The 13,867-nt window shown below is 26.0% G+C and overlaps 1 protein-coding gene across 9 annotated transcripts in view; it reads left to right on the top strand.

The window, feature by feature from the left end:
• Positions 1 to 11,035, top strand: part of LOC145268181 (F-BAR and double SH3 domains protein 2-like) — a 313,479-nt gene extending 302,444 nt beyond the window's left edge. For 4 of the 9 annotated variants that reach the window (XM_080123409.1, XM_080123404.1, XM_080123407.1 and 1 more), the window contains one exon: positions 10,641 to 11,035. In XM_080123409.1, coding sequence (XP_079979535.1) covers positions 10,641 to 10,892 — 252 coding nt within the window. In that variant the 3' untranslated portion in view covers positions 10,893 to 11,035. Of the gene's footprint in view, positions 1 to 3,571; positions 3,590 to 10,640 lie in introns of all 9 variants that reach the window. The other 5 variants (XM_080123410.1, XM_080123408.1, XM_080123403.1 and 2 more) reach the window with 3 other exon arrangements.
• The last annotated feature ends 2,832 nt before the right edge of the window (positions 11,036 to 13,867 follow it).

The following is a 13,867-nucleotide window of genomic DNA, read 5'->3' as shown; positions in this document are numbered from 1 at the left end:
TGTGGACAATTTTTCATTCCTAATTTGATTATTTAATTAAATTAATGTGAAAAGTTTCCCATTCCTAATTTGATTATTTAATTAAATTAATGTGAAACTTTTCCATTCCTAATTTGATTATTAAATTGAATTAATGTGAAAACTTTTGCATTCCTAATTTGATTATTTAATTAAATTAATGTGAAAAATTTTGCATTCCTAATTTGATTATTTAATTAAATAACGTGAAAAATTTTGCATTCCTAATTTGATTATTAAATTAAATAATGTGAAAAGTTTTCCATTCCTAATTTGATTATTTAATTAAATAATGTGAAAAGTTTTCCATTCCTAATGTGATTATTTAATTAAATGAATGTAAAAAGTTTTCAATTCCTAATTTGATTATTTAATTAAATAATGTGAAAATTGTCAACAAAAGATTTCTCTCACACATCACTATCAGAGCTATATAATTCTCCAGGCAACTCATGAATGTGTAAAAAAGAAAAGAGAGAAAAATCATGACACATTATCAGTCCATTTTGTGAGATATCTCTCAGGAGGAAATTAGTGAAAACACAAAATATCTCTGAGGAAAATCCAGGCTAAACGATTGCTTCATATTTTAATATGATATTCTCGCTAGTTGCTGCTATTGTTTTTAAGTTGCTAAAAAATATTTAGTTTATAAATTTATGAATTCATGTAAAATTATATGTTATTTTTTGCAATGGAAATTTTTTTTTAATTTTGGTTTCCTATGGGAGCAGTTATAGTCTTAACGTCTTATTTTGTATCAACTATTAATTTACCTAGACAAAATTTTGGTGTGTTTGTTTTTATAAAATGCATGATTATATTGATGTATAGTCAATTAGATTATTTTTAGTGTTTAAATATTGTGTGTAAACAGAAGGAAGGATTCAGATGCTATTAAGTTTATTTTTGTATCCAACCCGACCGTCAAAACACAAAATTTTGTTACAGTGATAAAACACAAAATTTAAAAAGTCTGTAACACGAATAACGTTTTCTTCTATGATAATAGACATCACAAAGCTGTAACACAAATAGCGTTTTCTTCTATGATAATAGACATCGCAAAGCCGTAACACATATAACCTTTTTGTTATTATGAAAATAGACGTCACAAGGCCGTAACACTAATAACATTTTCTTACTATAATAATAGCTTATAATTAAAAAATAAACATGGATTCTTGTCAGCACTTGAACATTCTCCGTTCCGACCCATTCAGTCTGGTTCTCCCAAACACAGCCCCTGCCATCCTGACTGCGAGCCTTATATTACCTCATTCCAATAGCCTCATTGATATACAAATTACATCAAACTACATAGGCATCACAAGGCCATAAAACTTATAACGTTTTGTTAATATGATAATAGAAATCACAAGGCAGTAACACTAATAGCGTTTGTTACTATGATAACAAGGCCGTAACAAATAATGTTCTGTTACTATGATGATAGACATCTGAAGATCGTAACACTAATAACGTGTTCTTACTATGATGATAGATATCACGAGGCCGTAACACTAATAACGTGTTCTTACTATGATGATAGACATCAGAAGATCATAACACTAATAACGTGTTCTTACTATGATAATAGATATCACGAGGCCGTAACACTAATAACGTGTTCTTACTATGATGATAGACTTCAGAAGATCATAACACTAATAACGTTTTCTTACTATGATGATAGATATCACAAGGCCGTAACACTAATAACGTGTTCTTACTATGATGATAGATATCACGAGGCCGTAACACTAATAACGTGTTCTTACTATGATGATAGACATCAGAAGATCATAACACTAATAACGTGTTCTTACTATGATAATAGATATCACGAGGCCGTAACACTAATAACGTGTTCTTACTATGATGATAGATATCACGAGGCCGTAACACTAATAACGTGTTCTTACTATGATGATAGACATCAGAAGATCATAACACTAATAACGTGTTCTTACTATGATAATAGATATCACGAGGCCGTAACACTAATAACGTGTTCTTACTATGATGATAGACTTCAGAAGATCATAACACTAATAACGTTTTCTTACTATGATGATAGATATCACAAGGCCGTAACACTAATAACGTGTTCTTACTATGATGATAGATATCACGAGGCCGTAACACTAATAACGTGTTCTTACTATGATTATAGATATCATGAGGCCGTAACACTAATAACGTGTTCTTACTATGATGATAGATATCACGAGGCCGTAACACTAATAACGTGTTCTTACTATGATTATAGATATCATGAGGCCGTAACACTAATAACGTGTTCTTACTATGATGATAGATATCACGAGGCCGTAACACTAATAACGTGTTCTTACTATGATAATAGATATCACGAGGCCGTAACACTAATAACGTGTTCTTACTATGATGATAGATATCATGAGGCCGTAACACTAATAACGTGTTCTTACTATGATGATAGACATCAGAAGATCATAACACTAATGACGTGTTCTTACTATGATAATAGATATCACGAGGCCGTAACACTAATAACGTGTTCTTACTATGATAATAGACATCAGAAGATCATAACACTAATAACGTTTTCTTACTATGATGATAGATATCACAAGGCCGTAACACTAATAACGTGTTCTTACTATGATGATAGATATCACGAGGCCGTAACACTAATAACGTGTTCTTACTATGATAATAGATATCACGAGGCCGTAACACTAATAACGTGTTCTTACTATGATGATAGATATCACGAGGCCGTAACACTAATAACGTGTTCTTACTATGATAATAGACATCAGAAGATCATAACACTAATAACGTTTTCTTACTATGATGATAGATATCACAAGGCCGTAACACTAATAACGTGTTCTTACTATGATGATAGATATCACGAGGCCGTAACACTAATAACGTGTTCTTACTATGATAATAGATATCACGAGGCCGTAACACTAATAACGTGTTCTTACTATGATGATAGATATCACGAGGCCGTAACACTAATAACGTGTTCTTACTATGATAATAGATATCACGAGGCCGTAACACTAATAACGTGTTCTTACTATGATGATAGACATCAGAAGATCATAACACTAATAACGTGTTCTTACTATGATAATAGATATCACGAGGCCGTAACACTAATAACGTGTTCTTACTATGATGATAGATATCACGAGGCCGTAACACTAATAACGTGTTCTTACTATGATAATAGATATCACGAGACCGTAACTCTAATAACGTTTTGTTACTATGATAATAAACATGACAAGGCCGTAACACCAATAACTTTTTTTTACATAACAATTCCATAATTGTTACTGTAATAATAGACATCACAAAGCCGTAACAATTATATCGTTTTGTTACTATAAGAATAACCTTATGTTTAAACAAATAATACTGTTAACTGCTTTTTCATTATGTTAAAAAAATAGTAAATTTAAAATAGTATCTCCGTATCCTATCTATAACAATTTCCTAAATAGTACATTACAAAAGTTACCTGTGTACTGAATATTTGCCATTATTTCAGACCCAGCCTTTGATATAGGTAAGTATATTAACATATTGTATATATAAATATATATGCATATATATATATTACCTTTGATATTGGTAAGTACAGGTAAATATATTGCTGCTTGCATTTATGTGGACATTGAAACATATTTTTTCTTGTGTTTAATTATTTCAATTTTTATTTTATTTTTATATAATTTTTTTTCAATTTTTTCTTCATCTTTCAATGAATACCTTAAGATAAATATTTTTAAAATTACCATTTCATCAGCAATTAAGAAAACAATTTTTTGCATCAACTTTTAGTATTTAAATTCATTTGATTGAAATAATATTTAAAGATATTTTTAATTATTTTTCATCATAAAATTTAACGCTAAGTATTTTCATATTTCTTTTTAATTTAAAATCAACCAAATTTATTTCAATATATTCAAAAATATATTATGATTGTGATGGTGCTGCTGCTGATGATGATGATCATCATCATAATCATCCAATGTACTACTAAGTAATTTAATTGTCTTATTGGGAACGTTGAACTATTTTGATAAATATGCTACTAAGTTAAAATTATTGATAGTATTATAGGTATCGTTGCAATATCTTGCTAAGTATACTAACTTCAAAGGCTCAGTTCTATTATAGGAATCATTGGAATATCTTGCTAAATATACTATTAACTTTAAAAGTTTAATTGTATTATAGATATCCTTGCAATATAATTCTAAATTGAAAAGGTTCAATTGTATTATAGATATTGTTAGAATATATTGCTAAATATAAATTTTGGCCAAGTGGTCCAATTGTACAATAAGGATTGCTTGAATGCAATACTTAAAAAGTTAAGTGTTCAATTCTACTAGTAGGAGACATTGGAATATCTCGCCCAGTGTGATATTAAATGATTGAATTATATTGGAATATCTTCTTAAATATATGTTTAGATTAAGATGTTCAATTTTATTGTAGAGGTCGTTGAAATATTTTGCTAAATATAATAAGTTTAAACGTTCAATTGTATTATAGTGATAGTTGGAATATCACTCAATTTATTTGCAAGATTTAAAAAATGCATCTATTTATTTTTTTAATATGTAAAAGTCGTATATCTTATGTAATTTATTCATTATTTATATATGAATTTATATAGGGTCAATTTTCGTCTTTGTCTAATTCTACCACAAAATACAAAGAAAAATATTTGTTAAACTTTTTGGGCGTAGGGATATCCTACTTAATATTTGCACGAGAGAGTGTAACTGCCATGAATGTGTTTATATGTAGTTTTTATTGGCCCAAAATATTAATTTTTATTGGCCTAAAATATTAATTTTTATTGACCCAAAATATTAATTTTTATTGGCCCAAAACATCAATTTTTATTGGTCCAAAACACCAATTTTTATTGGCCCAAAACATCAATTTTTATTGGCCCAAAATATTAATTTTTATTGGCCCAAAACATCATTTTTTATTGGCCCAAAATATTAATTTTTATTGGCCCAAAATATTAATTTTTATTGGCCCAAAAACATCAATTTTTATTGGCCCAAAATATTAATTTTTATTGGCCAACAAAATATTCATTTTTATTGGCCCAAAATATCAATTTTTATTGGCCCAAATATTAATTTTTATTGGCCTAAAACATCAATTTTTATTGGCCCAAAACATCAATTTTTATTGGCCCAAAACATCAATTTTTATTGGCCCAAAATATTAATTTTATTGGCCCAAAACATCAATTTTTATTGGCCCAAAATATTAATTTTTATTGGTCCAAAATATTAATTTTTATTGACCCAAAACATCAATTTTTATTGGCCCAAAATATTAATTTTATTGGCCCAAAATATCAATTTTTATTGGCCCAAAATATTAATTTTTATTGGCCCAAAATATTAATTTTTATTAGCCCAAAATATTAATTTTGTTTTTATGCAATCATATTTTCTTTGGTCATTCATGCTTTTTTAATAGCAATTTCTTTGGTTGGTCAAGATTAAGCTTTAAATAGGATTTTCATTGCTTGAAGTAACATTTTAATCATTTTGCCTAATTGAAGTTTGAAACAACGTTTACATTTATTAGTCAAGTTTATCTTTAAAATAGCATTTTCATCACCTGATTGCATTAATGCAACAGGATTTAATTTCAAATTATTCTCGATCAAATAATTTAGCAACACACCTAATTATATTCTTATATTAGTCAAGGTCATTTCATCTTCTTATATTAGTCAAGGTCATTTCCTTTATCAATCAGTTCACGCTCGGTAAGTTGTATCTACATTTAACAGTAAAATACTTTCAAAATTAAGTAGCATACAATGATAAAAACGATGAAGAATATTATGAGAGGATTGAAATTGACGAATGAATGAATAATGTTTGATTACTTATGAGGTTGGCTTATGACAAGCATTTGTTGACTTTGGATTTGAAGACGACCATGTTGTAGCCAGCAGGGTAGCTCATGGTATTGTGTTTTTCAGACAGGAAGTTCTTGGAAAGAAACTCTGTTCATGCAAATTCTACTTGATTGGGGAAGAAGACAAAGTTCCTTTCTTTTGTGGTAAAAGAAACATCTTCTAAGGAGGAATGAAAGATTGAAGCTCAGTCGAGCACTTACCATAAAAATAATCTTCTGTGATAAAGGGTCTCGAGAGAAGAGATCACTCCCCCCTCATAATAGGTTGTAAAATCAGTTTTGTACTCTATCAAGGGAAGAAAGAATACTCTAGGTGGCACCTCCCTAGGTGTGAGAGAAAGAAGTACTCCATCTTAGGGTGTATTTTACTCTAATATAAGCAAAGCAATGTATCAGAAGTCAGATACCTTTTGAATCGGTAGAATGATTCAATTACTTTCGTGATACCAGTCATATAATTGTTTTTTAAATTTTAATTTAAACACAAAATTCCAAATAATGTTGTCTGCATATTCAACATTCTCTTTATTTTTTTAAATTTTAACAACAAAAAAAAAGGAATTTTTTTCTCCAATATTTTTCACAAAAAAATTGTTGTGTCGTTTTCTTGTAAAATCAATTATTTTTTCTTTTCTTTTTGGTTTGTTTTGTGTTCATATATATATATATATATATATATATATATATATATATATATATATATATATATATATATATATATAATTTTTGTTTCCATTGTTTTTCTTCTACATTTTTTTCAGTCATGTTTTTCTTTTTTAAATTTTATCCTATTTTATTATTGTTTTGTTCATTTTTATTATAATTTTTTTTATATTTCATTTTATATTATTTCTACCACGACTGAAGCCAAACATATTTACCTTCAAGTGCATGACTCTTTATCCATTGATATGCATACATGAAATGCATGGTAATCAGCAGCTTACTTTGAACGTATGACTTTTGATCTCCCTGCAAACTATTCCACTCCCCTTTTTTGTATATCTACATTGAAACACTTTCTACTTCTTTTTGCAAGCTTTGTATGTATTTCTTGTCAAGATTTAAGTCATTACCTTATGTATAATTGTATAATGACTGCATTTTTCTTTTTGTTGTTATTATCTTAATATTTGATCAACTTGGTAATTTTTTCAACTTTGTTTAACATTTTATAATTATTTATAAACTAGTGTTTTAATACGGAATTGCCTGTGTGGAGATATATTACAAATACGAAATAATTTTTTATATAGTCATGTTCGAAAGCAAAATTAAAAATAACATTTGCAATAATAATACATACATGCATACATATATATATATATATATATATATATATATATATATAATATATATATATATATATATTATATATTATATATATATATATATACAATATATATACATTATATATGTATACAATATATATATTATATATGTATATATTATATATATATATATACATTATATATGTATACAATATATATATTATATATGTATATATTATATATATATACAATATATATATATATACAATATATATATTATATATATAATATATATATATACAATATATATATATATACAATATATATATTATATATATAATATATATATATACAATATATATATTATATATAATATATATATACATTATAATAATATATATTATATATAATATATATATATATCATACATAATATATATTATATAATAAAATTTGTGTGTGCGTGTATATATGAAAGAATTGAATAAGAATTGAACATTTTACATGCTTAAAGAAATAAACAATTAAGATTGACAACATCTTAAAATTTGGAATATAGATCTTTTGTCATTTAGTTGTATTTGCTCTGTAGTTTCAATGAGTTTTATAATTTAATGATTGGTATAAATAAAAGGTGATACATAGTTGAATAAGCATATATTCCCATAAACATATTATATATAATATATACTTTATATATATATATATATATATAAACACTACTGAGCATATATATATATATATATATATATATATATATATATATATATATATATATATATATATATATATATGAACAAATGATTAATAAAACATGTTAAAAGACATCTTAAAAAAGAGTTAAAAACATATTTAATTTTAAAAAGGAAGCACAAGATAAGTGGAAAGTCCTAAAATTTCTCTCTCTCTCTCTCTCTCTCTCTCTCTCTCTCTCTCTATATATATATATATATATATATATATATATATATATATATATATATATATATATATATATATATGCACCGTAGTGTTTTCTATAAAAAAATAATAACTTGTTTGTTGATATGTTTCTAACAGACAGCTCTAAAATAAAAAAGGTTTTTACGATCGAAACAAATTAATTTTATTAAATTATTTCAAATCTTAAAAAATATTCAATAAAATAATTATTTAAATGTATATACTCTTTTTTTAATGCAGTTTTTCTCAAGATAATTTTGTGTACTTTATTTTTTGTAAAACAAAGAAAATGTATTAACAGAAATTAATTTTGTTCCATTTACCTTTTTTCAGTTATTTTATGGAACTAACTGATAATTACTGAACTCAATGGTATCTTTAGATTCTATGATAAATTTAATCTGGTGTTTGTCCAGAGTTCCTCCTGTATTAATAAAATCAAAATCAAAATCTGTACAATGTACCAGACAGACAGAGAAAATGTGGCACACACTAAATAACATGTAAACTGATCAAGTAGTTTTCTTTTTAAATAAATAACAAGATTACAAGTAACGATCCCATAATGCCATCTTGGAAACAGTTTGAGGGAATCAGGGAGATAACTTCAAATCGAGATTTTAGGATGCCATTATCAGCAGAGGGGGTATATAACAAGCTGAAATTCACAAATGATTTTCTTTATGAAAATAAAACCACTTGATCGATTCATGTGGTTTTTGTGTACAATAGTTTCTTTATGTCATGGGTACATACACCATAAAGATTTTCTTAATTTTTGTCCAGAGGAGTGGGAGAGGGGATTAACCCGTATCAAAGCTTATTTGAATGTTAGCATATACATTTCTAAAACACACAAACAACCATTGACTTTTATTTGTAAAAGAAAAAATTTAAGGAATAAGTGTTAATGTTAAATCTACAAAATTAACTACGATTACTTCCCTTGGAAATTTAACTCTTCATTTTATTTTTATATTTGCTATACCTATGCAGTGTTTTTTCTTTTATTTTTAAATTTTATTTTAGAGCATTTTTTGCAAAAGCCAACAAAACAAAAAAAGATGAGAAAAATAAATATAGAACAAATAAATGTCACTAAAGTCAAGATAAGTTACTCTTCTACCTACCTGGATAAGTTTTTTTTTAAAATTTGTTTTAACTTATTTTAAAGCATTTATTTACTCTGGAACACAAGTGGTATCAAGTCTGTGAAGTTGAAACAAAACAAAACAAAAAATAGGAATCTCATTAGATGCTTGATAAACTTTCAAAAATTTAAAATTAAATAAAATACTTGTACCAACCCATTTAATTAATGTCACCAATTATGAGAAAATGTAAACCAGATCCCATTTTCTGATATTGTGTTACATTTTGTGTCATGTTGAAACATTCTTGCTCCTTTTAGTGAGGAGCAAAGTGTAGTATCTGCTCTGACTCTGATCTTCATCTTTTCTTACCTCAATCAGTGAAGAAGAAATTCTACTAAACTGGGGTACTTTTTATTTTTATTTTAATCTAAAGTACCCCTTCTTAGAGAGTTGGATTTTCCTCACATTAAAAATAGACAGTGTCTAATTTTTCTCTCATAGGGAAGCTTTATATTTCTATATGAAGGGTAAGCAGTAATTTTTTGATGTGTAAAAAAACAAAACAAAAAAAAAACAAATATTGAATGTCAAAAAAAGTCAGCCATTTTGGTTTGTGAATACCTTTTCAATAATCTATACAACAAGAGATTTCATGCTCATGCATACATTATCACCATTAACATAATCATAAAAATGGGATTGCCCAATCAGCAAATAAATACTGCAGCATGTGCTCATTCTATCAGCCATGACTGAGTAAAAATCTTATAGAAATCACAATCATATTCTTTGTGTCACCTGCACTGAGGATTGAACCTTCAACTCTCAAGACTGGTACTTAAAACTGAATTTTACCTTATACTTTATCCATTATGCCACAGGGTCATGCAAAAAGATTTCCGAGTTTGTCAAGAGACACCTGAAAAAGGTCCAAGGTTATATCGACCAAAACATTATCCAAATAACATTCAAGATGAGAACAGTTTGAATAATCGAAACAATCTAAATTATTAATCCTCATTTCAACAATTGAGAAAAACAACCTTGAAATGTGTCAACATTATGTGAATAAGCCAGTGTAAAACAAAGTGAAGACCAAATTTTACCTGATATCATGTTTATCTAAAAATAAAGCTTGTTTTTTCTCAATTTTACATGCATAATAAATGCATTTTAAATAGAAGTGATTCCTCATTTATCAATATATAGCAAAAAACAACAAAACCATTTGTAGCCTATTGCAGTATTTTTTTTTTTTTCACACTTTTCTTTGACCACAGCCTTTACTCAAAAAAGCTAAATGTTTTTTTTTTACTTAAATTTGTTTCTACTTTTTATTATAGCAGGATAAAAAGAAGCAAGAAACCTCACTGAGTAGTGAAATTAGTGATACCAAAAACGGGGAAGGAAAATTTGAGACTGTTACAGAAGAAGCAACCACAGCAGAAAAAGATGGAAGTGAAGCCATCTCTGATCAAGAGCCAGTAGTAAGATCAGAAGAAGAAAAAAGGGTGGAGAAAGAAGAGAAGAAGGAGGAGGAGGAGGGGGAGAAGAAGAAGGAAGAGGAGGACAATGAATTGGAGGTACTTCTATAGAGAAATGAAAAGATTAAAAAACCTGAATAAAAAAAGACGTTTTCAAACAAAGATTGGCGCACCAATGGAAGTAACTCTTCCTCTACAAACAATAAATCATGTACGATTTGAACTTTAAAAAAGAACTTCTAAATGTCCCGAATTAAAACAATATTACAAAAATTATATATATATATATATATATATATATATATATATATATATATATATATATACACACTGTAGTTCTCAACTAAAAGTCGAAAGTAAAGTTATATAGTGTGTAGCTCTTGATATTAAACTCAAATTAAAAACAAATTAAAATTTAAAAAATAAGAATAAAAATGTAAAAACTAAAAAAAAATAATGATGATTTATTATCATCATTATTTACAAAAAAATGATAATAATGATTACTAAAAAAATTGATAATGCTGATTAAACATTTTTTTTTTAATATGTAAAAGTTACTATTCCTATTCCTATGACCAACTCTAGAATTTTATTTTTTTTTTTTAATAAAAATATTCTTGACTTAAACTCCCCGATGTCCCACTTCCAAATGTGAAGCAGATTATAGTGAAAATATAAGTCTCTAGATTTGTTGTTGGTTGATAAAAATATTTCAATTGTTTGTACATCCAACAAGAAGATGGAGTTATTGTTTTGGTATTTCATTGAGAATTGCATGAAGTAGAAAAAATATGGTGATACAATTAGTTAATTGTAAACAAAAAGCATAATTATATAATAATAATAATAATAATAATAATAATAATAATAATAATAATAATAATAACTTTTAATATATGGTCGTTTATTATTTGCAGTAAAATTGGTTTTAACATTACTCTCAAACAATTGATATGTTTACTTAAATATCATTTTATGTTATTTTCTTAAGGAAAAACAATATTTAACTTTACTGTACTTAATGTAAAAAAAAAATACATTATGCAATTATTATTCTTTTTGTTTCGGGGAAATTTGTTATACTTTCGAAAAGTCAAAGATGCTAAAATCCATTTCATTGTAAATAATAAGTGACTATCTACTAGGAAATTACTTCTTCTTCATTATTATTATTATTATTATTATTATTATTATTATTATTATTATTGTGATAAAATTATACAATTATACAATAACGGCCAATGAAAAAGAAAATTCCCATTTCATATGGTGTTCAAACACATTTTAGATAAAATTGATTATTAATCTAAAATTGAATTTTTAGTCCTGAAATGAAATTGTAATTTAATTTTTGAAGTCTTAAATTTAAACTGATCTTTAATTAAAAGTTTGAATGATTGGCAGCAATGATTATTATTATTAATATTATTATTTATATTGTTAATATTGATAATAATAATTTTACATCCAATATTCATCTTCACCTTAAATCCCCCCTCCAAGAAAAAAACAATCATTTTTCTTTGCAAAGTGTTAAAAAATCATTTTTCTTTGGTATATGCAAAGTGTTAATTTAATTTTATTTTTATTTTTTTATTCTTTCATATTTTGGAAAAACCTTTGCTAATAATAATCTATGAAATATTAAAGTCATCAAATTCTGATTAAAAATCAGAGTTAAGACTTGAACATGTTAAGTACAATTTTATTGCAAGACTAAAAATACAATTTAAGACAAATCAATCAATTTTATGAAAACTGTGCTTGAAAAAAAACTAGCAATATAGGCAAGATTTGTCACTAGTCCCTATTTTAGAAATTAAACCATTGTTTATTATTATTATTATTATTATTATTATTATTATTATTATTATTATTATTTAAAGTCATTATATAAAAAAAACAATGAATTGAGTATAAATGTATAATTGTTGTTGTTGATTATTTGTTTTGTACTTTTCTGGTTTGATTGGCGAAATAATTTGCCCCAACTTAACGCCATTGCATAACGCCCCTCCCCTGCCCTATAAAAAGAAAAAGAACAACAACAGCAGCAATAAATACATATTACTAATAATTTTTAAAAAATACTGAAAAATAAAGATTGTTTTTCGAAATGAGACAAAAAATTAAAAATTAAAAATAAAAAACTAGAAAATATATAAATGTCAATGGCTGTTAAAAGAAGACCATGTTCTAAGTGAAGTTAGATTAAAAAAATGTTTATCCAATATTCCAAGAAAAAAATATAGTTATATGAGCAATTACATATACATTCTGTATATATATATATATATCATGAAAATGAAAATTATCATTTTAAACTTGAAACAGAGTCAAATTAAGACTCTGATAAAGGTCTCAATATTCCTTTAGATAGAGTTTTATAACATTGTAATAACTTATCTTAATACTTTACTGCAGTTTCACAGGACTTCCAATCACTAAAAATGTATTAGTAAAATTCAAACAGGAAAACAAATTAGATAAAACATTAGATTAAAAAACATTTTTCTTTAATAAATACCATGTGTGCATGATGCGATAACATTAGTGATTTTATTATTTCTTTTTATATTGAAATATCTAATCATAAATATTATGTATTTAATATTAATAATAAGATCAAGTGTTTATACTTTACATTTAAAGCAAAAATTAAAGGAGGATAAATATTTGTCCTTAATATTTCTTATTTTGGATTTATAAATAAGGATGAAATAATTTAAATATACAAGAATATAACATAATCATTGCATAAGTAGCTAATATGATACTATTAACAATAGATCGTTACAACAGTCATTTCTATAAGAACACCTAATTACACACACGTAATTTATCATGTGCAAAAGTAAGGGAGGTAAACCAGTAAGAAAGGCAAACATAAAGTGTGACTTACTCGAAGTATGTTTGCAAAAAAAGACGATATCTGTTTCATCCAAAGTGAATTTAATTCTAAAAGCTGTAGGTAAGTTAGGGAAAAAAATTAATTGAAGAAAAATGTATAAAACCAACAAAAGCGTTAAGTAAAAATAGTTTAGATATAAAAGAACACATCATCATTGTCAATTCATACTAAT

This window comes from Euprymna scolopes, chromosome 43, assembly GCF_053919585.1.
Source record: "Euprymna scolopes isolate OS-2025 chromosome 43, ASM5391958v1, whole genome shotgun sequence".
Classification (NCBI taxonomy): domain Eukaryota; kingdom Metazoa; phylum Mollusca; class Cephalopoda; order Sepiida; family Sepiolidae; genus Euprymna; species Euprymna scolopes.
This window is presented reverse-complemented; position numbering and strand designations above follow the sequence as displayed.